The sequence below is a fragment of the Herpailurus yagouaroundi genome, unplaced genomic scaffold (genome assembly GCF_014898765.1).
Source record: "Herpailurus yagouaroundi ecotype Mexico unplaced genomic scaffold, PumYag 139, whole genome shotgun sequence".
NCBI classification, from domain to species: domain Eukaryota; kingdom Metazoa; phylum Chordata; class Mammalia; order Carnivora; family Felidae; genus Herpailurus; species Herpailurus yagouaroundi.
The window spans coordinates 64,997,994-65,025,659 of record NW_024412394.1 but is presented as its reverse complement, the minus strand read 5'-3'; the positions used below and the strand labels follow the sequence as shown (position 1 = coordinate 65,025,659).

The following is a 27,666-nucleotide window of genomic DNA, read 5'->3' as shown; positions in this document are numbered from 1 at the left end:
CACTTGTGTTTCAGGACACCAAGACTTGGTTTCCCTCTTGCCTTACCTACCATTCTTTCACATCTCTTTTGCTGGCTCTGCTTCCTATTGCTGACCTCTAAATGTTGGAAAGTTTTAGGCCTTCTTCTATTTTTGTGCTCAGCTCCCTGGGTGTTCTTATCTGTCTACATACTTTAATTATCTTCTATACTCTGGTCAATTTATATCGTCATACCTAGCTGCTTTCCTGATCTCCGAAACTCCTATATCCGCCTGCTTAACCAACATCTCCACTTGCATATCCAGCAGGCATCTCCAAATTAACATGCCCAGAAGTCTTGATAACTTTCTCCTTCCAAATATGCTTCCTAAGAGTCTTTTCTGTATGGGGGTCCTCAAAAAACTAAAAACAGAAGTACCATGTGATCCAGCAATTCCATTTCTGGGTATTTATCCAAAGAAACGAAAACACTAATTTGAAAAGATATATGCACCCTTATGTTCATTGCACATTATTCACAATAGCCAAAACATGGAAGCAACCAAGGTATCCATTGATGGATGAATGGATAAAGGAGATGTGGTGTGTGTGTATGTGTATATACACACACACACACGCATATATATGTGTGTGTATATATATATATGTATGTATATATATACATACACACTTCATTTAATATATACCTAATATATGGTTACCTAATAGTCCATTATATATATATTATATATATTCCACACCTAAGTGAAATCCTACGGTATTTGTCTTTCTATTGTCACAAATGGTAAGATAAAAAGAACAAAATCTTGCCATTTGTGACAACAGAGAAAGACAAATACCGTATGACTTCACTTATATGTGGAATCTAAAAAACAAAACAAAACTCGTAGATGCAGAGAAGAGACAGATGGATGCCAGGAGTGAGGGGTTAGGGGATGGGCAAAATGGGAGAAAGGGGTCAAGAGGTAAACTTCCAGTCATAAAATAAATGTCATGGGGATATAATGTACAGCATGGTGACTATAGTCAACAATATTGTACTGCATATTATGTAACTTTATATGATGACAGGGAAAAACTAGACTTATTGTGATCAATTTGCAGTGTATACAAATACCAAATTATGTTGTACACCTGCAACAAATATAACGTGATATGTCAACTATACCTCAAAAAAAAAGTGGGAAAAAAAATCTTTCCCATTTTTTTTTAATGTTTATTTATTTTTGAGAGGGAGACAGAGCATGAGGGGAGGAGGGGCAAAAAGAGAGGGAGACAGAATCTGAAGCAGGTTCCAGACTCCGAGCTGTCAGCACAGAGCCTGACACAGGGCTCGAACTCATCAACCGCAAAATCATGACCTGAGCCGAAGTTGGATGCTTAACTGACTGAGCCACCCAGGCACCAACTCTTTCCGATCTTGCTGTTACCATCTTCCCAACTGCCCAGGCCAAAACTTTAAGCATCCTCCTTCATTCTTCTCTTTCCCTCAAACTCTGTATCCAATCCATCAGCAACTAACTTCAAGAAAAACACCCGTTTCACATTACCTCTACAGCCACCCCATCTGTGCTGCCATTATCTCTTGCCAATGCAACAGCCTTCTAACTGGTCTTTCTGCTTCCTCACTTGCTTTCTTGTAGACCATATCTGTAGGAATAGACTCTAGAAGCTTTTCCTTACCATGGCCTAAGAAGTTGTCCATGATCTGGCTCCTACTTATCTCTCTAACCTCAATCTCCCACTATTCTCCTCTTCATTCACATCTCTCCAGGCACACTGGCCTTCTTGCAATTCCCGAACATGTCAAGCTTGCTCTTGCTGCAGACTCTTTGCACTTACTGTTCCATCTGGCTGGAATACTATTCCTCCAGACCCTCGCAGGGCTCACCCTTCATATCCTTCAGGTCTCTTTAAAATATACCCAGGCAGTCAGAGAAACCTTTCCTAACCACTCCAAGCCATCTGGCTCCACCCCCACCCCTACTACTTCTCACACTGTAGCCTGCTTAATCTTTCTTCATATTACTTATACTATCTGCGATTATATTTACTTAAAAAAAATAAAAACTTATTTAATGCCTGTTTCCCCATAAAAATGCAGGCTTCATGAGTGCAGGAACTTCTGTTTGCCTTCAATGCTAATCCCCAACGACTGGAACACAGAGGTGTTCACTAAATGTTAATTGAATGAGTAACTGAGTTGTTTAAAATTTGGAATCTGTTTTCCCATAGAACAATTAAGGGTTCTTAGGCAGACCCCCAAGAAGCCTCTTGAATATATAATTAATAACTTTAGGATTAGTAACATTAGCCTGGTGTCTGGCTCCTAGAAACAGTGGGATCATGCCACAAAGGGGGAAGGTAAAAGTGAGACTCCTCTTTCCTGAATGTACCTGCATAAAACTTACAAATAGTTTTATCTCCTGTTTGGCATGTTACCTCCTTTGAGTGCCTCCTCTCAGGGCTCCTGTTACTCTAAGCCTTACGTAGGTCCCCAACATTGCCTCAAAACTCTATTACAGTTCCCAGCTCCTCCCCCGAATTTCCTCCCCAGCAAATTTTCCCTTTCTTCAATTGATTATAGCAACTATGTGAGGGAGAGAAATTTTATTGAACTATTGTAATTCACAACAATGGGTGAATAAATCATTCGACCCTCCCAGGCGTCTTTACATATTTAAAAGAGAATGTGTACTAAATTAATTAATTTCTGGGGCGCCTGGGTGGCGCAGTCGGTTAAGCGTCCGACTTCAGCCAGGTCACGATCTCGCGGTCCGTGAGTTCGAGCCCCGCGTCGGGCTCTGGGCTGATGGCTCAGAGCCTGGAGCCGGTTTCTGATTCTGTGTCTCCCTCTCTCTCTGCCCCTCCCCCATTCATGCTCTGTCTCTCTCTGTCCCAAAAATAAATAAATGTTGAAAAAAAAATTTTTTAAAAAAATTAATTAATTAATTTCTAATTGGTAGAATTTGGGACATCAGTACAATGATGTAGAAAAAACATGGAGTGGACAGAAGATACTTTTGGGGTGGGAAAATAACTACCAAATAATGTTTTGTTTTCATAATTTTATTTTTTTAAATTTTTAAATGTTTATTTATTTTTGAGAGGGGGGAGAGGCAGAGAGAGGGAGACAAAGGATCCAAAGCAGGCTCTGCACTGAGAGTGGAAGCCCTATGCGAGGCCTGAACTCATAAGCTGCAGGATCACGACCTGAGCCAAAGTCAGATGCTTAACTGATTACGCCACGAAGGTGCCTCTGTACAGAAATATATAGTAGAGACCACGTGTAATATAAGATGGTAAAACACTAATGCACTTTGGGTAAGGGCTATTTATTATTTAATGCCTGTCGTTTTTGTTATTGTAATTTACAGCTTTCTAAAAGGCTACCACATGGACAGATAAAAAGATTTCCCAGGTGAAAATACAACAGGAAAATGGAAGGCAGGGTAGGGCCTAAACCCCTACTTATTAGCAGATTCACCTGGAGCCCTGGTTAAACCATATACTCTGGGCCCCAAATCACAGAGCTCCCAAAGTGGGACACAGCTGTGGTTCTAACAAGAGCCTGACAGGATTCTTATATGAGTGGGCCTGCAGACAGTTCCCAAGTTTGAGAGATACTGGGCCAGAAAGCAAGGAGATCTTAAGTCTTAACAGCAGAGAGGAAGCAAAGGAAACAGATTCCAGAGGTAAATTCAAAATAGAATTAACAGGGCTTAGTGATTTATTGGATATGACAGATGAGGAAGAATGTTAAGGGCAACTGGGATAACAGCTGTGCCATTAAAAAGAGAATATTAAGAATTCAGAAATCAGGTTTTGATTTGTTTTTTTAAGGTGGAGGTTGAGAAGTAAGACGTGGTCCTGTTACAATGATGAAGTCAACTTTCCTTAAAGTAAGTTGAGGTTGTTATGGGGCATTTTGAAGAGATGTCCAGAAGGCATTTACAAACATAGCCTAGAGTATAAAACTGAGCTCCAGGAAATGGAAGACACGGGTGAGAGAATCATTGCTATCTTACTAACAGTTGAAGCCTAAAGAATCTATCAAGGAAGTGGGGACGGGGCGGGGGGGGGGGGGGCACTAAAAATTACTCGTTTGTATTTTGCAAAGTACAGATTTCACGGGCTTCTTAAGCGATAACTGTATTAGATGAGTGTAGGGAACCGAAGAGGGACTAAAGTGGACCAGCAAAGCCCATCCACTAGGGGCCTGACCCAAGCTTTTAGCAAACGTCTAGTTGAAAGAAGCCAGGGTACACTTCCACCGCACCGTTCCGAGCTGCGTAAGCCTCCCCTGCTGAGGTCGTAACTCCAGAACGGGTATAGAGAGTACAGCTGAATGGCCCGAAGGTCGGAAGCCCCCACCCAGTTCCAGGAAAGGAGACGGCCGAGGCTGACCAAGATGCGTGGTCAGACCCCGGGGCTCCTTGTCCACGGATTCCGCGAATCTTTCTAACCTCCCTGGGCCCTCAACAGCCAGTTCCACTCACTTCTTGGAGGGTCCGGCCCAGCATGGTCCTCGTGCCCAGCCTGCCACCACAGGGACCAGGTGACAAGGAGGAATAAAAAAGGTCAACACCCGCGCCTGTATTACATGGGCGCAGCCATCTTTGGCCGTCACTGACCGTTTCAACATCGAGTACTTAGATTGGTCGAATTGCAGCCCGGGGAAATTATCTTTGCACGTGATTGGTTGGCGCCGCAAAGCAACTCCTGCTGCGAAGGCGAGAGGGTCGTAAGGAGACTCGGGGCTAGGGTCGCGGAGGGAGTCGGGGAGTCTCAGGTTCTTGGTAGCGTGTGGTAATAGAGCGGGGTTTGCTTGTCCTGCCGAGGGCTTCCGGGACAGGGCTGGCTCCTAGGGGTTTTGTATTTTTTCAAAGGGGAGGTGTAAGGAGGGAAGAGAATGACAGAATACTGACTGGAACGCTAATTGGAGATTTTCAAATGGGAAGAGCAGAATAATTCCACATTCTTCTTCCTTCAATTGCCCCATTAGGCAGGCTGACTTCTATTTTGAATTCTCACCTGAAATCAGCCAGTGTGTTTGGCAGATATTGACCTAATTTAGGGGTTAGAGTTTGAGCCAATTTAAATGCATTTTACTTAGGGCCCACAATACAACCACTGTTTACGATGGAACTTCTGCTGAAAACCTGTGTACTTAGAAGAAATGCATGTACTGCGGTTTGCTTCTGGAGAAGCCATGCTGTACAAAAGCCTTCAGTTAAAAAGATTAGTACTACCTCTCCAAGGAGCACCGTCATGCCCGCTTGGGTGATAGATAAATACGGAAAGAACGAGGTGCTTCGATTTACTCAGAACATGATGATACCTGTCATACACTATCCAAATGAAGTTATTATCAAAGTTCACGCCGCGAGTGTAAATCCTATAGATGTTAATATGAGAAGTAAGTTTTCGGAAGACATTCCACCTTCCCTTTTTCTTTCCTTTTTTTTTTTTCCAGAATTTCATCAGGGGTCAGTTTTAAAAGATGTTATTTGACTACAGCTCTTTGGTTAATACAAAGGAATTGTTTGGGTTTTTGACAGTATCTCAGCATATATTATTTCTCAGGTTTTTGAAATTGCAGTGTTCATGGTATACTTCAGTCTTCTACAAAATATAAGCAAATATATGTTTGAAATTTTTCCATGCCTCTTTACAGTGAGGATTGGGATTTGAGCTAATTTGGGGTCCACAGCTAACTTTTTGGTATATCATCCGGGGAACTTTGTGTATTCTGAGGGCCACTGCAGGTTTTGGAGGTATGATTATGTTTTCACATCAGTTCAGAATTTGCATTTTTATAATAATTCTCTGCTCTCTCACTATTCTCGTCTGTCTTTATTGGTCCAGTGGACAAAACAGAACAGGTTGCCAGGATTTGGACACAGTACTTCATTTCTGCTGTTGGATTTTTGCTCTCGCCCTTTAAAATACCCTTTCCTGTATGCTTCATCCTAAATGGGAATGTTACCATCTTAATTTCAGCTGAGGCATATTGCCAAAGTTTGGAAAGCACTATATTCCTTAAAATTATGTACGCTTTGCAATTATTATGGTGCCAAAAAGATTGATTACCCTTCGTGAATTTAACTTTTGGAAAATAATGACAAAAAGATTGCTTGCGGGAACTCCTCCTGTCTTCTGAAAACATAAAAATCTCTTGAGATGATTAGTTAACCTCCATGTTCTAAATAAGCTGCCATATGCAGTTTATTTTAACCATGAGTCTGTGTTTTGAAGGCCTTGTGTGCAACATAGATTGCCTCATAACAGTTACTGTATGTGAACTGTGCGTGATTAGTTCAATTTCTTGGTTCATAGAAACCAATTACAAAGTCAGCATTAATGATAGAATGAATCATTTTGTGGAATTTATAGAGAAAGATGAAAGTGTTGAGACTGACATCTTTTCATTTCTTCCTCCTATTTTCCAGGAGCTGTGTGATAGATTAGGATAGCCATTCTCAAGCTTTTTGGTCTTGAGATCTCTTTAGCCTGTTAATAATTAAAATGGGCTTTTGTTTATGTGAGTTATAGCTGTCAGTGTTTACCTTATTAGAAATTAGAAGAGAAAATTTTAAATTTTCATTTAAAAATGCAGTGAACTTTTGTGTTGACATTACAAAATTTAAATTAGGGCAGAAATATAAAATGAGAGACAAGTCCATATGTGAAGCATTGGAAAAGGTGGTGGTTGATAGAGTGTAGGGTCTACTTCAAAGTGCTTACAATGAAAAATAACTAGTTTCCAAAATAAGGAAAAAAATTGAGTAAGAAGGATAGCATTGTTTAACACGTTAGCTTATCTCTGTGCCTTCTGGTTTAATAAGACAGGTGGATTTTCATATGAACGGCTGTATTCAATCTGTTGCAATACATCATTTGAAGTTAGTGAAGAAAATCCAGCCTCCTGCAGGTAGTTGAAAGGAAAGGAGTTAGACTCCACAGATCTTGGGGATGTGAAAACTTGGAGAACTGCTGGATTTGGGAAATAAAGCACACTTTCACAGTCTAGGTTTTTTTGTTGTTTTTTAAAGATTTTATTTTTAAGTAATCTTCACACCCAACATGAGATTCAAACTCACAACTCTGAGGTCAAGGGTCACATGCTCTACTGACTGAGCCAGCCTGGTGCCCTCTTGGTCTTTAGATCTTTTGACTCCAATTTTTAAAGTTGATATTTTTAACTCAATGACTATATCTAGACCTGTGCTGTCCAGTATAGTAACGACTAGTCACAGGCGGGTGGTGAGCAACCGAGGTGTGGCTAATCTGAATTCAGATGTGCAGTTAGTGTAAAACGCACACTGATATCAAAGACTTAGTAAGAAAAAAGAGAATGTTGGGGTGCCTGCGTGGCTCAGTCGGTTAAGCCTCTGAGTTCAGCTCAGGTCACGCTCTCCCAGTTTGTGAGGTCAAGCCCTGCATCAGGCTCTGTGCTGACAGTTCAGAGCCTGGAGCCTGCCTCTGCGATTCTCTCTGCTCCTCCCCTCTCCCCCCTTGCGTGCGCGTGCGCGCGCTCTCTCTCTCTCTCTCTCTTTCTCTTTCTCTCTCAAAAATAAACATTAAGAATTTTTAATTTTTTTTTTTTAACGTTTATTTATGTTTGAGACAGAGAGAGACAGAGCATGAACGGGGGAGGGTCAGAGAGAGAGGGAGACACAGAATTGGAAGCAGGCTCCAGGCTCTGAGCTGTCAGCACAGAGCCCGACGCGGGGCTCGAACTCACGGACCGTGAGATCATGACCTGAGCCGAAGTCGGCCGCCCAACCGACTGAGCCACCCAGGCGCCCCAACATTAAGAATTTTTAAAAAAAGAATGTGAAATGTCCCAACAATTTTATATTGATTACATATTGACCTGATAATATTTTGACTATATTAAGTAAAATATGAAAATTAATTTTATTTGTTCATTTTTAGTGCCTACTAGGACATTTTGAATTAATGTGACTTGCATTGTATTTCTATCGGACGGTACCAATCTAGACAATGTGAGGAATAGCTATTACACATTTCTTTGTGGGCAGGGGGTTTGAGGAAATACTTAGGTTCAAAAAGTGTTTGTAGCTAGAAACTATTAAGGGAGAATTGAAATGTCTTTACTATGATTGTCCCATGAAATCCACATTTGTATTCTTTTTGTTTGTTCTGAAGAGTTGCTACTAGTTGGAAATAGTGTTTCACTTTATTCATTTACATAGGGTATAAAGATAATAGTTTTTATAGGCTATGCCTTTAAGTGGAAGGTTTATACCCAATGATCAGTATGTTTTGTCATTCCCTTTGATTATAAATCCTTTGAAGGTAGATCTCATGTTCCCTGTCAACTACTACCTGTTTTAGTGCTTCACATATGTAGTTGTCATTCAGTCATTATTTTTGTGTCATTTTATATTTTCATTTTAACTTAAGGTTGTACACTAAAATTAGTGGTGTTCTAACCTTGAGTACTTTGTACATTTTGTCTTCATTTCAACCTGTTAACTTTTCATTTCTTTGAATGCACATGGACAATTTGTATTGTGTATGTTTTGATTTCAGTAGGTTGACTAGATCGGGACTTTCTTGGCTGCTATTTAATAATGTAATGTTGTGACACATTTTACATGTATATAGTATTCTTGAGACATCTTAGTTTTATATAACTTAACCAAGTAATATTATTTGTAAGTTACCATGTTTCCTGCTCATGAATCCTTTTTTTTTTTTTTTTTTTTTTGTGGGGTGGGGGGTGCGGAATGTGTGATTGTTGTTGCAGAAGATTGCTGAAATGGTAGCTTGGGGAAATAAAATAATGAGTACTAGATTATAAACTGTAGGAAGCACTTGTTTCCCTTGACAAGAATGCAAGGACCTGTCTGTTTTGAAAGATGAAGGCAGGCTGTTTTTCTGGAGATAGCCACTTTTATTGGACATAAAATCATAAATCCTGTAAATGGCTAAATAAATGCAAAAATATATATAGCCAACAGAATCATCCCAACAAAGTTTGATTTCCTTAGATGGGATTAAAGTCACTGAAACTGATGACAGATTAGGATTTTTCACATCATCCCAATTCTTTCTTTTTTTAATTTATTTTTAATTTTTTTAATTTACATCCAAATTAGTTAGCATATAGTGCAACAATATTTCAGGGGTAGATTCCTTAATGCCCTTTACCCATTTAGCCCATCCCCCCTCCCATAACCCCTCCAGTAACTGTTCGTTCTCCATATTTAAGAGTCTCTTCTGTTTTGTCCCCCTCCCTGTTTTTATATTATTTTTGTTTCCCTTCCCTATGTTCATCTGTTTTGTCTCTTAAAGTCCTCATATGAGTGAAGTCATATGATTTTTGTCTTTCTCTGACTAATTTCACTTAGCATAGTACCCTTTAGTTCCATCCATGCAGTTGCAAATGGCAAAATTTCATTCTTTTTGATTGCTGAGTAATACTCCATTGTATATACCACATCTTCTTTATTCATCCATTGATGGACATTTGTGCTCTTTCCATGCTTTGGCTATTGTTGATAGTGATGGTATAAATATTGGGGTGCATGTGTTCCTTCGAAACAGCATACCTGTATCCCTTGGATAAATGCCTAGTAGTGCAATTGCTGGGTCGTAGGGTAGTTCTATTTTTAATTTTTTGAGGAACCTCCATCCTGTTCTCCAGAGTGGCTGCACCAGCTTGCATTCCCACCAGCGATGCAAAAGGGATCCTTTCTCTGCATCCTCACCAACATCTGTTGTTGCCTGAGTTGTTAATGTTAGCCAGTCTGACAGGTGTGAGGTGGTATCTCATTGTGGTTCTGAGATGTATCATTTCCCTGATAATGAGTGATGTTGAGCATTTTTTCATGTGTCAGCCACCTGGATGTCTTCCTTGTAGAAGTGTCTATTCATGTCTTTTGCCCATTTCTTCACTGGATTATTTGTTTTTGGGTGTTGAGTTTGATAAGTTCTTTATAGGTTTTAGATACTAGCCCTTTATCTGATATGTCGTTTGCAAATTTCTTCTCCCATTCTGTTGTTGCCTTTTAGTTTTGCTGATTGTTTCCTTCACTGTGCAGAAGCTTTTTATCTTGATAAGGTCCCAATAGTTCATTTTTGCTTTTGTTTCCCTTGCCTCTGGAGATGTGTTAAGAAGTTGCTACAGCCAAGATCAAAGAGGTTTTTGCCTGCTTTCTCCTCAAGGATTTTGATGGCTTCCTGTCTTACATTTAGGTCTTTCATCCATTTTGAGTTTATTTTGTGTGTGGTGTAAGAAAGTGGCCCGGGTTCATTTTTCTGCATATGGCTGTCCAGTTTTCCCAACACCATTTGCTGAAAAGACCCGTCTTTTTTCCATTGGATATTCTTTCCTGCTTTGTCAAAGCTTAGTTGGCCATACATCTGTGGGCCCATTTCTGGGTTCTCTATTCTGTTCCATTGATCTGAGTGTCTGTTTTTGTGCCAGTACCATACTGTCTTGATTACAGCTTTGTAATACAGCTTGAAGTCCGGGATTGTGATTCCTCCTGCTCTGGTTTTCTTTTTCAAGATTGCTTTGGCTATTAGGGGTCTTTTCTGGTTCCATACAAATTGTAGGATTGTTTGTTCTAGCTCTGTGAAGAATGCTGGTGTTATTTTGATAGGAATTGCATTGAATATGTAGATTGCTTTTTGGTAGTATTGACATTTTAACAATATTTGTTCTTCCTATCCAGGAGCGTGGTGTCTTTTTTTCCATTTTTTTTTTGTGTCTTCAATTTCTTTCATAAGCTTTCTGTAGTTTTCCGTGTATAGATGTTTCACCTCTTTGGTTAGATTTATTCCTAGGTATTTTATCATTTTTGGTGCAACTGTAAATGGGATCGATTCCTTGATTTCTCTTTCTGTTGCTTCATTGTTGGCGTATAGGAATGCAATCGATTTCTGTGCATTGATTTTAGCTCATTGGGTTTTCCATATAGAGTACCATGTCATCTGCGAAGAGTGAAAGTTTGACCTCCTCCTGGCCAATTTGGATGCCTTTTATTTCTTTGTGTTGTCTGATTGCAGAGGCTAAGGCTTCCAATACTAGGTTGAATAATAGTGGCGAGAGTGGACATCCCTGTCATATCTTGACCTTAGGGGGAAAGCTCTCAGTGTTTCCCCATTGAGGATGATCTTAGTGTTGGGTCTTTCATATATGGCTTTTATGATCTCGAGTTATGATCCTTCTATCCCTACTTTCTTGAGGGTTTTTATCGAGAAAGGATGCTGTATTGTGTCAAATGCTTTCTCTGCATCTATTGAGAGGGTCATATGGTTCTTGTCCTTTCTTTTATTGATGTGATGAATCACATTGATTGTTTTTGTGGATATTGAGCCAGCCCTGCATCCCAGGTATAAGTCCCACTTGGTCGTGGTGAATAATTTTTTAATGTATTGTTGGAGCCAGTTGGCTAGTATCTTGTTGAGGATTTTTGCATCCATGTTCATCGGGGAAATTGGTCTATAGTTCTCCTTTTTAGTGGGGTCTCTGTTTGGTTTTGGATCCAAGGTAATGCTGGCCTCATAGAAAGAGTTGGAAGTTTTCCTTCCATTTCAATTTTTTGGAACACCTTCAAGAGAATAGGTGTTAACTTTTAAATGTTTGGTAGAATTCCCTTGGAAAGCCATCTGGCCCTGGACTCTTATTTTTTGGGAGATGTTTTTATTACTGATTTGATTTCTTTACTGGTTATGGGTCTGTTCAAATTTTCTATTTCTTCCTGTTTCAGTTTTGGTAGTGTATATGTTTCTAGGAATTTGTCCATTTCTTCCAGATTGCCCATTTTATTGGCGTATAATTGCTCATAATATTCTTATTGTTTTTATTTCTGCTGTGTTGGTTGTGATCTCTCCTCTTTCATTCTTGATTTTATTTATTTGGGTCCTTTCCTTTTTCTTTTTGATCAAACTGGCTAGTGGTTTGTCAATTTTGTTAATTCTTTCAAAGAACCAGTTTCTGGCTTCATTGATCTGTTTTGTTTTTTGGTTTCGATAGCATTAATTTCTGCCCTAATCTTTATTATTTCCTGTTTTCTGCTGGTTTGGGGTTTCATTTGCTGTTCTTTTTCCAGCTCCTTAAGGTGTAAGGTTAGGTTGTGTATCTGAGACCTTTCTTCCTTCTTTAGGAAGGCTTGGATTGCTATATACTTTCCTCTTATGACCACCTTTGCTGCATCCCAGAGGTTTTTGGTTGTGGTGTTATTATTTTCATTGGCTTCCATGAACTTTTTAATTTCCTCTGTAACTTCTTGGTTAGCCCATTCATTCTTTAGTCTCCAAGTATTTGTTACCTTTCCAAACTTTTTCTTGTGTTTTGATTTCGAGTTTCATAGCATTGTCGTCTGAAAATATGCACGGTATGATCTCAGTCTTTTTGTACTTGTTGAGGACTGGTTTGTGTTCCAGTATGTGGTCTATTCTGGAGAATGTTCCATGTGCACTGGAGAAGAATGTATATTCTGATGCTTTAGGATGAAATGTTCTGAATATATCTGTTAAGTCCAGCTGGTCCAGTGTGTCATTCAAAGCCATTGTTTCCTTGTTGATTTTTTGATTAGATGATCTGTCCATTGTTGTAAGTGGGGTGTTGAAGTCCCCTACTCTTATGGTGTTATTATCAATGAGTTTCTTTATGTTTGTGATTAATTGATTTATATATTTGGGTGTTGCCACATTTGGCGCATACATGTTTACAATTGTTAGGTCTTCTTGGTGGATAGACCCCTTAATTATGATGTAATGCCTTTCTGCATCTCTTGATACATCAGACAATCTAGACTTTAAAATAAAGACTGTAAGTATGGCTACTCTGTCTGTCTTTTGTTGACCATTAGCATGATAGATGGTTCTCCATACTCTTACTTTCAATCCGAAGGTGTCTTTAGGTCTAAAGTGGGTCTCTTGTAAACAGCATATAGATGGATCTTGTTTTCTTATCCATTCTGTTACCCTGTGTCTTTTGATTAGAACATTTAGTCTATTGACATTTAGAGTGAGTACTGAAAGATATGAATTTATTGCCATGATGTTGCTTGTAGAGTTGGAGTTTCTGGTGGTGTTCTTTGCTCCTTTCTAGTCTTTGTTGCTTTTGGTCTTTGTTTGTTTGTTTTCATCTTTTCTCCCCTCAGAGAGTCCCCCTTAAAATTTCTTGCAGGGCTGGTTTAGTGGTCACAAACTCCTTTAATTTTTGTTTGGGAAACTTTTTATCTCTCCTTCTATTTTGAATGACCGCCTTGCCACATCATCCCAATTCCTGAGCCTTATTGACAATCTCTAACAATGGGCCTCCGAAGGGCCCCCATTCCTTTGTGTCACCTAGCAGGTTTTCACTTGCTACCGGCTTCATTCTGGATTTGGGGCTTGTTTAGCTAGTAGTAGCAGTGAGCCAGTGCTACTCAGCTGATGCATCAGCATGTCAGGGTGACCAAGAAACCTGAGCAGCCTTGTCCTGCAGCCTCTGTACCTCAGAAGGGACCGAAGAATTTTGGCAGCTTTAAACAGCAGCTACACCCTGACATGGCTAAATACCCACTTTTGTTGCCCAGACCACATAGGACTTTCAGAGAATAATTGTTTAATTGTGTTTTAGGCATGGAAAAGGGATGTAAGACAGGAAAAGTGAAACATGACTTCCATAAATATTACATGTGAAGTTGCTTCCCCCCCCCCGACAGCGTGCACCCCTAATTAGCCAGATGGCAAATGTGTAATATTGGCATGATGGCCATCAGCTTAGGTTTTCTGGGACTATCCCAACCTTGAAACACTCTCTCCCATAGTCTTGATTTTTTGTTCATTAGAAAAACAACTTCTACAGGCCACCCACCTGTCATCTCCCCCCTGGATCTTCTACCATCCCTCCCACTGTATGGATTAACTGTCATTGCTGTTATCTGAGGCCAGTCTTCCTCTAGATTCCATCCCCTTTCATCATCTCAGGAGCACGGTTTCAGAAATTCGTAACTGTACCATCAGTCTTTGCCTTTCCATTGAATCATTCTGATTAGCACACAGTCTTGCTGTTATGTCTCCCCTCTGAAAGAGGAAAAAAATACACACTCAAAAATCCTCTCTCCATCTCACTTGCATCCCTGCAACCACTGTTTCATTTCTAGCTCCCCTTTAGAGCAAAACCATTTGAAAGAGTTGAATGGTCTCAGGTCTCTGGTTCTTCACCGCCCGTTCTCTTTTGAGCACTCCATGCCACCGCAACTGCTGTCAAGGTCACCAAAGACTGCTATGTTGTTGGATCCAGTTGTTTGGTTTTTTTGAAAAACCTCTTGGCAACTTTTTATTTGGAAAACTGTCTTCCCTGTCAGCATTCGACTTCTTGAAATGGCCCTTTTCCCTTGGTCTTCAGGACCCCTCTTCACCAGTCAAGCCTTCTTAGTCTCTGTTGCTAGTTTCTTCTCATCCTTAGGATCTAATGTGCTACCACTGAGGGTGGGTGGATGGGGAGGAAAGAGGAGTCTTACGGGGAGGTTTAGTGGTTTGGGAGCTTAAATGTGGTACATGACACTGGAAAGGTAGAGTGCTTATCCTGAAGAACCTCACCTAGCAGAAATGTTCTCACAAATGTCAAGCAATAGGGGCAATAACAGATACTTTCGTGTCTTAGGAAAGTCATTTTATATGTTGAAATTTTGTAATAAACTACTTTGGGTTATTATAGATAGAGTAGCCAGTTTATTTAAAACAAAAAAGTTACTAGAATGTTTTCAGCTCTAGTTAGCTGATATTTATGTCAATATTAAAAAAAATAATAAAACCATGTATAATAAAGCAGTTGACTTGTATCAGAATAGATGCAGTCAAATGGCTTTTTTCAACTCCTGAATCTATGTACTTATTTCAGAGATGTTCTGGAAACATTTTTTGGGACATGGGGAACATTACTCCTAGACAATGTCCGTATCAAATACTAGACCCATGCCTGTTTGTTAACTTCAAACAGCTTTAACATTTATCTTCTTCACTAGACTTGGCACCAAATGACTTTGTTGTTTAAAAAGATCACGAATGATTTGGGGTGCCTGGGTGGCTCAGTCGGTTGAGCTTTGGCTCAGGTCATGGTCTTGGGCATCGTGGGTTTGAGCCCTGCGTTGGGCTCTGTGCTGACAGTTCAGAGCCTGGAGCCTGCTTTGGATTCTGTGTCTCCCTGTCTCTCTGCACCTCCCCCGCTCATGTGCGCACATGCGTGCATGCTCTCTCTCTCTCTCAAAAATAAGCATTAAAGCCAATTTTTTTAACAACGAATGAATAAAAGAAACCATCTTCAAAGAACAGAGTAAAAGTATAAAAGAAAATCCCCTAAATTCTGAAGACCACTTCAAAAATTGGAATTTCAAAAACATTTTGAGCACTGGTACCTTTAGTTTAACAAGTGGTTATAACTTTCCAAGTATATAATTTTCTTTGAAAAGAACATTCATTGTTTTTGTGCTTTTGCATGTGATGATAAAAAAACTGTAAGGTTGATTATTTTATAATCTACATCTTGAGGATCTAGAATTGTATGTGGCCTGTAACCCTGTAGTAGTTTTTAAATCCTTCCATTCTTTTGGAGGCAACGGATACATTGTATTTCATAGGTGGCTATGGAGCTACGGCTTTAAATATGAAACGTGATCCTCTACATATTAAAACCAAAGGAGAAGAATTTCCCCTGACTCTGGGCCGGGACGTCTCTGGGGTGGTGATGGAATGTGGACTTGATGTGAGGTACTTCAAGCCTGGAGATGAGGTGAGATCTGCGCGGTCACTCTTCTTTTTCTAAATATACTTCTGAAAGAAGCAAAATGAAATTCGCATATCTGTGTCCTTGACCTTTTTTCTTCTTTTCTTGTTTTTTTTTTTTTTTTAATTTTTTTAGGGTTTATTTATTTTGAGACGGAGAGAGAGAGCAAGCGGGGCAGGGGCAGAGAGAGAAGGAGACACAGAATCTGCAGCAGGCTCCAGGCTCCGAGGTGTCAGCACAGAGCCCGCACGGGGCTTGAACTCACAGAGCCGTGAGATCACGACCTGAGCCGAGGTCGGACGCCCAACCCACTGAGCCACCCAGGCGCCCCTTTTTCTTCTTTTCAACAAGTATACTGAACTTTGGCCAGAACCTTCATGTTCTTGGTTCTGTTGTTAACATTTTTCACAAACAATTAAAAAATAGCTTGATTGATAGGTGCCTGGGTGGCTCAGCCAGTAAGTGTCTGACTCTTGATTTTGGCTCAGGTCATGATCTCCAGGTTTGTGAGATCGAGCCCCACATTGGACTGCACACTGGGCATGGAGCCTCCTAGAGATTCTCCCACTCCCTCTACTGCTCATGCTTTCGCTCTCTCTCTAAAAAAAATGAAAAAAAAAAAAAGCCAAAAAATAGCTTGACTGTACCTGAACTTTCTAAATCTAGTGCTTAAGAATTGCCCAACTTTAAAATATGTAGGATTGGGCTTTTTTTTTTTTTTTTTGCCCTGGAAGAAGTCTTTAAATGACAGTTTCTACCCTATGGGTTAGATGTTTTAAAATAGCTAAAGTTTGGTATAATAACCTGTCATTTGTCACTTTGAACTTTTATACCAAGAAGTTAACATGAGCTTATAATAATAGCTAACACTGTTCTAGTTGCTTTTCATAAAATAACACATTTAATCCTAATGAAGTAGGTAGTTAGGCACCATTTACACGATGGGGAAACCAAGCTATAAAGAGGCCCCACGGCTGGTAAGCACGGGAGCCAGAATTCAAGCCCCAGAGACTGTGCTCTTACTAGTACTCTAAGTAGTCAGTAAATACACTAGGATTTACTGGCGTCTGCTTCCAGTGTGGTTGGACTTGATAAATCCAGAATCGTACTACATTTATATTATGTGAAAATAACTCTTTTGCTTGGTATATTGCTGATCTGTGCTTTTTTCACAGGATGGGGTCTGTTACTGGGGAAAACCCTCATGCTGAGCTTTGGTCAGAAAATATGTTTCTAATGAAGTTGTGTGTTTCAGGTCTGGGCTGCAGTTCCTCCCTGGAAACAAGGCACTCTGTCAGAGTTCGTTGTAGTCAGTGGGAATGAGGTAACTCACCAACTCTGTGCTGAAATGCCATTAGAAAGTATAAACAAAGACTGACAAATATCTCTGAAATAACTGGTTGTTTTTCAGATCAGGTTTTTGTTTTATGGGTAGTTTTGAAAGAGCTAAGATAGAGAAGAGGAACTATTGAAAGAGTAAAAAAGTATTTCATGTCATTAGTAACACTGCCTGCCAAAGCGGTTCTTTGTCTCCCGTGGAGCAGGGATTTGGAGTGAGATTGAGAAGCCCTGCTGTGTTTCTCAGTTTTACCCAGTATGAGCAGTTGAAACCAAATATACCAAATGGAGCATACCGATTAATCATCAACAGAAGCATGGGAGTATTAGGCTGTTTTAAATAACTTTAAAAACAGTCTAGTCGAATACAGTCAGGTGAGCGTGACGATTTGAATAGAGAGAAAGGGGTTAACATTAAGCAAATTGGCTACAGAAGGCAGGGCAGGAAGGGAAAAGGGGGTATATTACTGAGATCAGAGAAAGTCTGGAAAGATTATCTTCCACTAAATGGGAGTAAAGGAAACAGCTGATCTCAGAAACAAATTAGAATGTGTTTATGAGGGCTCAAGGTTTATTTGGATTTATTTCTGGGTATACTCAGGACTAATGGGATTATTGAATGTGGTCTCTTTATGAAGAATTAAGCTGCTTTATCTGATAATGTAGCCTATAAAATATTACTGAACCTCCTGTGAGGTAGATTGAGTCATTAGGAGAATATTCCTTAGGGATAATCTTGGAGGAGGGCATGCAATAAACACTGAACCTGGTAGAATGTTACAGACTTATCTATGAAAGTAGTTGGATTCCTACACAGGTAAATATGTTTACTTGTGTCCATAGGTTTGCAAGTCATTGCTTATTTTTAACTGCTCTCTTCGAATTTAGGTCTCTCTGAAGCCCAAATCACTCACTCATACTCAAGCTGCCTCTTTGCCGTATGTGGCTCTCACAGCCTGGTCTGCCATACACAAGGTTGGAGGCCTGAATGACAAGAATTGCACAGGAAAACGGTAAGTATCAACTGTGACATCTAAACCTCCCTTCAACTCTATTTGTGTCAGGTTGCACTTTCTTGTGTTGATTCTTAGTCCGAGCAAATGGGAATTAAAAATTTTTAAATGGAAACATGTAGGTGAACTTTAGTTGTGTGAATCGCCTAAATAGTGTGATTTCGTATGTGAATCTCTGCAAAGAAGATCCTAGCTTTTATTAGATTCCTTAAAAGTTTTAAGGATCATCTTATACATTTTCTGAAGAATGCTGTGAAGGTGCAGGTGTTTTTGTTTTGTTTTGTTTTCCTACCTCTACTAGGATTTACTCTCTCACTTGCATATTATATTCCAAAGACCAGATATAAAGGGACTGCAAAACACTGTTGATTATTCTTAAGTTCTCTTAGGCTCAGTGCCTGGCACCCGTTAGGTCAATTCTTGTGCTTCAAAGTGTTTATTGTTTGAGTTAGCAACAGCAGTGAGTAGAAATGTCTTCGGTGTACTTGAGCCCGTATCCAGACCCTGCTACTTTCTAGCTGGGTGGCGCCCTCCGTCACTTCTCTTCTGTGAGTTTTGTTTTAACGGTTCAATGAGATAACACAAGGAAAACTAGTGGCCCAGATTGTGGCCCATGGAAGGCACTCAGTAAATAGTGGCTGCTGTTATGAGCAATGAGATTGTATTTTTTTGTCTTTTAGAAAGTTGGCCCGATAGGGGATACTGATTTTATTTTTTGGTGAGAAAAGGAGAGACTAAGAACCATTTAATGATGGTGATAAAGGAGAGAGCTATAGGTCAATTTTTAATAAGTTAAAATGAGTTTTTTGATTACTAAGAATTGTGCAGGTAAAATATACTTTTCTGAAACCTTACCCTTTACATTTAATGTGTTGGGTTATAAAGGATTGAATTTAATGAAAGCTTAATAGCTGTATTTCTGAAAGCAGTGTGAAGATGATTCATCTAATGAAGTGCTACCCTTTGTTGTAGAATTCATGGCAGGTGTTTACTCTAAAGGTCAATCCTGTTTATTTTTTAAGCTTTTGAAGTTACCATTTAGGTCAACTACTTTGTTTAAAGTAAATTAGTCTGGCCGCAAAGATTTTTCTAATGGTTTGTTTTCATTAATAACCTTGCAAAATTCAGGGTTCTTAGACCTTTATTATTACTGTAGGCTCTGCATTGACATTGATCTTTATTATTTTGTTTTGTTTTGTTCTTCCTTAAAAACATTAGACTTTCTATGCCTGCGTGACCATAAGTGCACTATGGTTAGAGAGCTCTCATTTTTTTGCCAGTTCAGGGTTCTCCACACATACTTGTTTTTAGTATCTTGAAGACAATTTAGAAACAACTCTAGTTGCCTCTTCTCAGGTACATGGATCCGTGCCCCCATTTTATTATAAGCCTTGTGGGTAATTCCTTGGTACTGCATTGCCTTCTGTTTAAGCAGTAATGGCTTGGAACTGGGGAAATAGAGCCCCAGGTCCTGTTCTCCAACTCTGCTGCCGACTAATGAGGTGACCATGTGAGTGCCATTTCCGGTCTTGCGCAGTTTCCTCCAACGCACTGGGTGTAGGACGGGGCAGGTTGTTAGGGGAGCTCTGAGAAGTGGGAAGTCTTATACCTTCTAAGGCCATTATATTGTATATTCAGTTGGGTGTGTTTGTTGATTTAGTCACATATTAACCACACTGGAGTGAAATCTACTGTAAAGAGCCTCCCTAGCTCATCTCCTGAATTTCCCGCATCCCCACATACTTGGTGACCTGACCTGTAGCATGCCTTTGTTCCAAGTGGTAATGAGACCTGGCCCCTGGGTGCTCTAGGAAAGTTGTCTACTGAAGTGGTCATAATGGCCCACTTCTCCCACTCCTTATTTGTGGGAATTGAATGAGTGATGTGAGCATCTTAAAGCACTATAAAAAATAATTTTATGTGAAGAAATTCTGACGAGAGTGGGATTTTACTATACATCAATTCAGAGGTTCCAGTGTCCAGAGTGGCTTTTTTCAGTTTGACTATTCATTGTGAATGGGGGAGCATATTTTAGTGTCTCTAAGCCATAATTATTCTCTATTAGCTGTTGGCATTGAGGCATGTTTTAGTGTGCAGTAAAGCAGGTCAGTGTTTGTTAACAGGGTCTTAATAGTCTGTTTTTCTAACTGGTTAATTAAAAAAAAAAAAAAAAAATCCATCAGCACCCTGGAAGATTTTATAGGATTTCTTTATAACAAACAGCTTTTTGAAATTAAGACCAAGCTTTCTAAGAGGGGCGCCTGGATGGCGCAGTGGGTTAAGCGTCCGACTTCAGCCAGGTCACCATCTCTCGGTCCGTGAGTTCAAGCCCTGCGTCAGGCTCTGGGCTGATGGCTCAGAGCCTGGAGCCTGTTTCCGATTCTGTGTCTCCCTCTCTCTCTGCCCCTCCCCCGTTCATGCTTTGTCTCTCTCTGTCCCAAAAAAATAAATAAACGTTGAAAAAAAAAAAAAAAAGAAAAAAAAAGAAATTAAGACCAAGCTTTCTAAGAGTTCAATGTGTTTACTTTTCCCTTTTTTGTTATATAATTGTATTTCTGCAACAACTGAGCATCAGTTAACCGAGGTAATAGTTTAATATTGATGTCACAAAATGTCATTTATGCCCACACTTTGATAGCACTAGAAAATGTCAGGTGAAGTGATTTTTTTGTTACCAGCCCATCCATAGTTTCTTCATGATTTATTAAGTTGGAAAACATAGATAACCTAGGGCTCTCAAGATGATAGACAGGTTTTAAAACGTGGTTACACCAGGTATATTTTGAAAGCAGTTCAGTCTGATGTTCTATTTATTGGTAGTGTCATGGTACATCTTGCGTATTTCATGCTCTACCTGAAATTCATCTTTTACAGGGAAAGTTGTACTTCACTCTGTTTGACAGAAGTATTAGAAAGTCTTAGAAATTGAACCATTCCTCTTCTACAAAATAAATTTCACTTTTAAATTGTGTATACAATGCAATGAATTTAGGAATGCTTTTCGCTGTTTCTTACCTGATTAGGCTTTTTGACAGTAAAATTTTGTCCTATGATTGTAAATTGTGTGTCTGATTAGTTCTGTTACAGAATTACACAGGCTGCAACTTGAAAAACATCGGGTTTATCCCCCACTATCACTACCACCACTGTGCTTATATCGGTAATAACACAGTTTCCTTCTTTCAGAAGCCTTCTGCCTGTTCTTCACTGGACCACCCACCTATTTCTCCCCGTCTCCGCTCCCGCCACCCCTGTGGAGTTCGGGTTTTCATTTGCACTTGACTGGGTGGTAGGGTTAGAGGGGTAGGGGGAAGAAGAAAGAAACCCCGGCCCTTTACTTGCTCCTTTGTGAAGAAATCTTGGGGCTGGGAGGAAGAGGAGAGGGAGGGTGGAGACTCTGGCTGGTGTGATGCAAATGGATCTTGACTCTGCTTCTGGACCCCCTGGAGCCCCAGGAGGGCTTAATCAAAGAAATAGTAGAAAATTTTCTCCTAGCAATTTGTGTTTTACAGATGAGTTTTCTGGGTGACTAGGATAATATCTTGGGAAGTTGAGAAGTCATTTGCTCCTCAGTGACCATAATTTAGCTTCCAGCATTGCCATTCAGCTGCAGCTGTTCTCACCGGGGTCATAGCTGACTAAGTGGCCAACCAGGTGATCTTTCTCAGTTCTTCTTATCATTTGATCTTTGTGAAGTATATGGCACTGTTAACCACTAACTTAATACTCACTTTTTTCATGGTTTCAGGACACTGGACTCCTTTAGTTTTCTTGCCTTTTTGACCATTTCTTGTAATTTTTAGAGGACCCTTTCTTTCTCCAATCCTTAACTGTTACTGTGTTCCCAGTGTCCACTCCATCATTACTCTCTGTCTCTCGGAGATCTCTCACCTACTCCCAGCTTCTGTGTATATTATGGAAGCTTGCAGATCTGTTTCTAATGCCAAACTCTCTGCTGAGTTTCAGTTAGATGGCTTCTTCATATTTGAAGCTCACCTGGTACAAAACAAGACTTCCTGACCGCCACCCTGGCTCTTCTCTACATTCCTAATGTCCATTAACTGGCATTTCCCTTAAGCCAAAACCTGATACTGTTTCCGAACTCTGCTGCCTCCCCGTCCACGGCACAACTCATTGTTCATGTCCTGTAAAATTTAGGATGGTTATCAAACTGGGAAAAATGTCTTCCGAGTTTCGTTAATGTGGGAGCTCTAAGATTTCTAGGGAGTCCAAGTTTTCTCATGCAGTGAGTAAGCCTCAAATGCTTTTGCATTTTAATTGACAGCCCTCATTTGTTAGTTTGGTGTTGATGTCTTCCTGGTAGCAGTGTTAAATGACAAAAATAATACAGTGTGCTAGTGCATTTATCCTGTGTTCAAGGGGAAACAAGCCATAGATTGGGGAGCACAGTGCCTCTCAAGCAGGGGAGCATTCTTCCTGAAGGATTTTGGGCAGGAGCGAGTTTCATAGAGCATTGGAAGAGGCAGCACGGAAATGGCGTGGTTGGCCAGGAGGTCAGTGATTTCCTGATAAAGCTAGCAGGGCCTATTTCTTAGTAAGGTCAGCTAGCTAAAGCTGAGTTGGAGGATTGTGATCAGTATTTGGTTTCCTTGACAGTGATGCATTCTTTGTAAGGGCAGACTTACTTAGGTTTAGATTTGACGTGGACCAGGCCTTGGGGTAGCCTCCATTTTGTGGGTCCTGATCTAAGAATTAATGTATTAGTGGTGTGTTGTAAGTTTTTACATGTCTTTTAATTGGAGGAACTTTCTACAGACTAGCTTCTGGTTCTGCACATCTCAAACCTTCTTTAACCATTTTTCTCCTTCACTACTTGCATAATCCAGTGCCAGCTACTGTGATACGTCCCTCTTATCATAATAAGACAACAGGTTCTTGATGCTTTGTTGTGCTAAATTGGTGGGAAGTAGGAGTATTCCTGGAAGGCATTCCGTAAGCAGGAAACAGCCTGCCATAACTTAACTCTACTCAGAAAGGACTTCTAACTGCATCGCAAAATGTATTTCCAAATGCGCTTCCCTTCCTTTTGGGCTAGCATGTCCTGAACCCTGTTAGTTCCCTGGTTCCCTTCAGCCAAATCTCGTGTTACCGGTCAAGAGGGGAAGTGTAAAGGAGGGTGTAGAAATGGAAAGAGACAGAAATTTAAACAGATCATAGTTAATACAGGAGGAAAAATAATTTCCCTCTACCTGAGTTCTCTGCTGAGACCTCTGTAATAAAACATTAACAAGAGAAACACAGTTTATTAATGTGTATACCACATATTAATGAGGTATAATTAGAGGAAAATGAGGAACTCAAATGGATAGCTTAGAATTCAGACTAAAAAAACCTCTTCAGCTAAAGACGGAAGAGAGAAACGTGGGGGAAGGCTGTTGTGAAGAGGTTACCAGGAAAAGCAAGGTAAAATTTGTTGTACAGATTGAAGTTGGTGCCTCCTCCACGGATAAGAGTCTAAAGTTATCTCTAGGGATTAACCTGTGTCTTCCTGGTAGCTAGAAGAGGAGGTATGCCTTTGTAAATTTATGTCCTTAGGAAAACAGGGGAAGGGCAGAGAGCTTTCTTGGATCTGCTGCTTCTTAACTGCCTTCAGCTCAGAGTAATCCTTATGCCAAAGGTGGTATATTTGGGGGCAACATATTCTGCCTCTTCGTTAGCATATATCATTTGCAAATTTTACAAAAATCTGTGTCTATGCAGATATTTTGCTAGGGGTTCATCTCAGGGCCTTTGTAAGGAAAGGGCCTGGAGCTAAAGCTTCATTGGTTCTGCTAAGAAGGAAAATAGGGTTTTCTTCTAGTCTAAATTCTTGCCTGGGGCCCCCTGTAAACAAAAGACAGATTAAAAAGGGGAAAAGCACACACATTTGAGCTTTACATGACCTGAGACCTTCATAAGGAAATGAAGATCTCAAGAAATGGTTAAACCTGAGTGTTTTTATGCTACATTTGATGAGTGAAGAGTCTTTAAAAAAAAAAAAAAAAAAGTGACAGGACAAATGGTATGAGCTAAGCATAATCAACTTGGAAATTTTAGCAAGGCCTATCCGTTGGGATTCCTCCCTGTACCTTTCTGTCTTGGAGATAAGGATGTCCCTTTCCTCCAGGTATAGGAGCACACCTCTCACATGAGGGTCTTGTGACCTGCTTCAGGGAAGAAGGTCAGGGAGTCCTTCCTGTAAATGCTGTTTCTCAACTTCCATTAACTTAAAATATTCAACATGCCAACGTGCCATTTTTGGGGGTGATGTGTCCTGAACCCTGCCAGCTCTGTGGTAAATTTTTCTCTGACCAACCATGCTCCTTTTGTCTCTTATCCGTCGTATTGTTGCCATCATAAACATTCCTTCTTCCCATCTTCCTTTTTTCTCTCTGTTCTACAGCAGATTGAAGGAACCAGTGATTTGGGATGGTTTCCACTGCCTGTACCATTTGGGGAGATGTGTTCCTGGTACCTCTGGTTGAACTTCTGAATTTCATTACCACAGAATCATTGTTATAATATTGTATGAGGTTCTTGGTCCATTATGAGTTAGCTAAGCCTTAATAAATGGCTACCCTGGGCACCTTGCTAACGTATATAAATAGCTTTGTTTTCATGGGAAAATGTGTTTAAAGTTCCAAACAACTAATTCACACATGAACTCTTCTGCAAATTGGGGAATGTCTACATGAATTACAGAGGCTTAGAAGAGGACACACAAATCCAGGCTATCTTGGCTGAGTGTGGTTAATTTGTTTTGTAGTTCTACTTATTCAAATTAAGTTTCTCACTTTAGGAAGTAAATTTAGCATGTTTTGCTATATAACCTTTTTCCCCCTAGATTTAAAAGCATGAGAAATAAATGAGATTATAACCTTTTTAGCATCATCCCTAGTTTTTATATTAATTTAATCAAAAAGTTTTTTAATGTTTATTTATTTTTGAGACAGAGAGGGACAGACTGCGAGTGGGGGAGGGTAGAAAGAAGGAGACACAGAATCGAAGCAGGCTCCAGGCTCCAAGCTGTCAGCACAGAGCCTGACACAGGGCTCGAACTCACAAACTGCAAGATCATGACCTGAACCAAAGTCGGACACTTAACCAACTGAGCCACCCAGGCGCCCCTATATTAATTTAATTTTATCTGATTTGATTTAATTTAATTTAATTTTAGAGTGCGAGTCGGGAAGAGGGGCAGAGGGAGAAAGAGAATCTCAAGCTGAGCTTGAAACCTGATGTTGGACTCAGTCCCACAACCCTGAGATCATGAGCTGAACTGAAATCAAGAGTCAGACGTTCAACTGACTGAGCCACCCAGGCGCCCCATCATCATCCTTAGTTTTTAAAGACCATTTGTTTCTGCTTATGGAAGAGTTAGCCATATTTAAGTCATCTTTGTTCCTGAGCCATTAGGACTTTAAGTAGAGGGCACTCTAATCTTGCAACGTGGCTTCTCCCCCCCCACCCCCACCCCCACAAGCACATTGTCTAGGGAGAATCATGAAGGTCATATACTTCTATGTTAGAAAAATGGGGAAAGTAAATATAAGCTTAAATAAGATGGAAAAAGCCAATTTTTCTTTTTTGTGGACTCCTAGGGTGATCATCATTTCCCAGATGAATCTGAGGCATGCAGGTTCAATTAGTGAGAATTAGGACTAGAACCCAGGTCTCTAGATCCCCAGTCCTGGCCTTTTGATTTCTGGGGCTAAGCCAGGATATAGAAATTTGAAAGCTTATTCCTTGTTTCTGGATCTCTGTTTTGTTTCATATGTTTTTTATTTGCAAGGCAGTTTGGGTGTTGATGCCTTACCTCATCAGGCTGTAATACTGAAAATGTGATTGTAGATGACTTAGATGCCCAAATACAGTAAAAAGTAACTCAGTCATGGAAAAGAAGCCAACATTGACTTAGTACCTTAATGTATGTTTAGGCAGAATTCAGAGATTAGGCAGAGGTGACAGGGAAAATCAGGTTGTAGGGCTTAAGAATGCATATGCAGTGTAATAATTATTCATACTTTCTCCTGTATTTTTATCTCTGCCAGAGTGCAAATCCCACTGACTTCAAAGAAGAGCTTCACATGTGAACTTAGGAAGTAAGAGAGGAACGTGATTAAAAATCTTGGCCATTTTGAATTATAGTGCTTTTTCCAAATAGAGTATTTCCTGGGTACTTGCTCTATACAATAAGCAATATTCTTCACTCAGCAAATAGACTTCCACTTCAGCGAGGCTTGAATATATAGTGTGACCATTATAGCAAGCTGGGTAGAAAGTGTTTCTGCTGTATAGCACTTCAGTGAAGGGCCACTGGGGGTAAGCAACAGCGGTGCTTTTCCCTTTGTATTGAAAGTGCTTTGAAGAGTACAAGAATAGTTAGTTCAGCCACAGGACTTCAAACCATGGAGGACTAACCGACCTATTGCTGGCCTTGAAAATTCATTTTGCCTACTGTCCTTTTTTGAGACTTTGAAGAAAAGTGCAGGCCCTGATTGAATCTGCACAAAACATGGAGTTTGCAGGACCAGAGAATGCTGTGTCCCTAGGTCTTCTTTACAAGCTGATTGTGGCATTCCAACGGGCTTGCGCCTTGCCTGTTTTGCACTTGGAGGTGCCATCAAGTGGCAATATCAGGAACTGAAGCTGCTGTTGTAGAACCACTCCCTCTTCTGCCAAGCAGTGCTGTGAAACAACATTTTTGCTTTTTAATTTGGAGGAATGAGGCTGCTGTGGATCAAGAGTTACGGGGAGGCGATCAGCTGACAATAATAAGGTTGGAGATGTATCTGGCAGTTGGATCCTTAAGCAGCCATTATGTTTGGTATCCTCTTTTGTTTGTTAATTTACTTTGAGAGAGAGCGAGAGTAGGGGAGGGGCAGAGAGAGAGGAGAGGGAGTGAGTCCCAAGCAAGCTCCACACTGCCAGAGCAGAGCCCAAGTGGGGCTCAAACTCATGAACCATGAGATCATGATCCGAGCCAAAATCAAGAGTCTGATGCTTTATTGACTGAGCCACCCACGTGTCCCTGGTATCCTCTTAATACAGCGTTCCCAGGGAGAGAAGTAGAAATGAATTTCAAACTTTTCTTTACTGGAAGAAATTTTAATGCAGTCTTCCAAATATCAGAGTGATTCCCTCACTTGAGGTAGTAGCAATTGTTGCCTTGATTGTAGGATAAACTGCTGATTTGGATGATATTTGACGTCAAGAAACATCAGGCATTTGTTATGTCCAGGGTAGTATGCCCAGTGCTTCATAATACGTGCTCTCTGCCCTCAAAGCCTTCCAGAATAGCTTGGGAAGCAAGCATATGGGTGAAAGTTAACATCATGGCAAATGCCAAATGCATAACATTGGGGCTTTTTTTTAGGGGTGTAGGAAAACGGATTTGGCTGCAAGGGCAGGGACACTTCAGCAAGCAGTAAAGGCATTTGAGAGTTTGAGGAATGGGTCAGTATGCATAGGACTTGAGCATAAGAGTGAGGGGACCAGGGTAGCTGAGAGAGTTCTATTTAGGAAATAGAAGTCAGAGTTGAGATAAAGATTAGACTGTGAAGAATTTACATGAATGT

At 40.3% G+C, this 27,666-nt stretch overlaps 2 protein-coding genes across 6 annotated transcripts in view; one reads left to right on the top strand and one right to left on the bottom strand.

Moving 5' to 3' along the window:
- The window catches only part of QRSL1 (glutaminyl-tRNA amidotransferase subunit QRSL1), a 33,001-nt gene extending 28,380 nt beyond the window's left edge, over window positions 1-4,621 (bottom strand). For both annotated transcript variants that reach the window (XM_040474290.1, XM_040474291.1), the window contains exon 1: window positions 4,480-4,621. In XM_040474290.1, the coding sequence (XP_040330224.1) occupies window positions 4,480-4,503 (24 nt within the window). In that variant the 5' untranslated portion in view covers window positions 4,504-4,621. The remainder of the gene's footprint in view (window positions 1-4,479) is intronic.
- Window positions 1-27,666, top strand: part of RTN4IP1 (reticulon 4 interacting protein 1) — a 56,976-nt gene that overhangs the window by 1,979 nt on the left and 27,331 nt on the right. For 2 of the 4 annotated variants that reach the window (XM_040474292.1, XM_040474295.1), the window contains exons 1-4: window positions 4,728-5,399; window positions 15,592-15,743; window positions 16,993-17,061; window positions 17,964-18,088. In XM_040474292.1, the coding sequence (XP_040330226.1) occupies window positions 5,123-5,399; window positions 15,592-15,743; window positions 16,993-17,061; window positions 17,964-18,088 (623 nt within the window). In that variant the 5' untranslated portion in view covers window positions 4,728-5,122. The other 2 variants (XM_040474296.1, XM_040474293.1) reach the window with 2 other exon arrangements.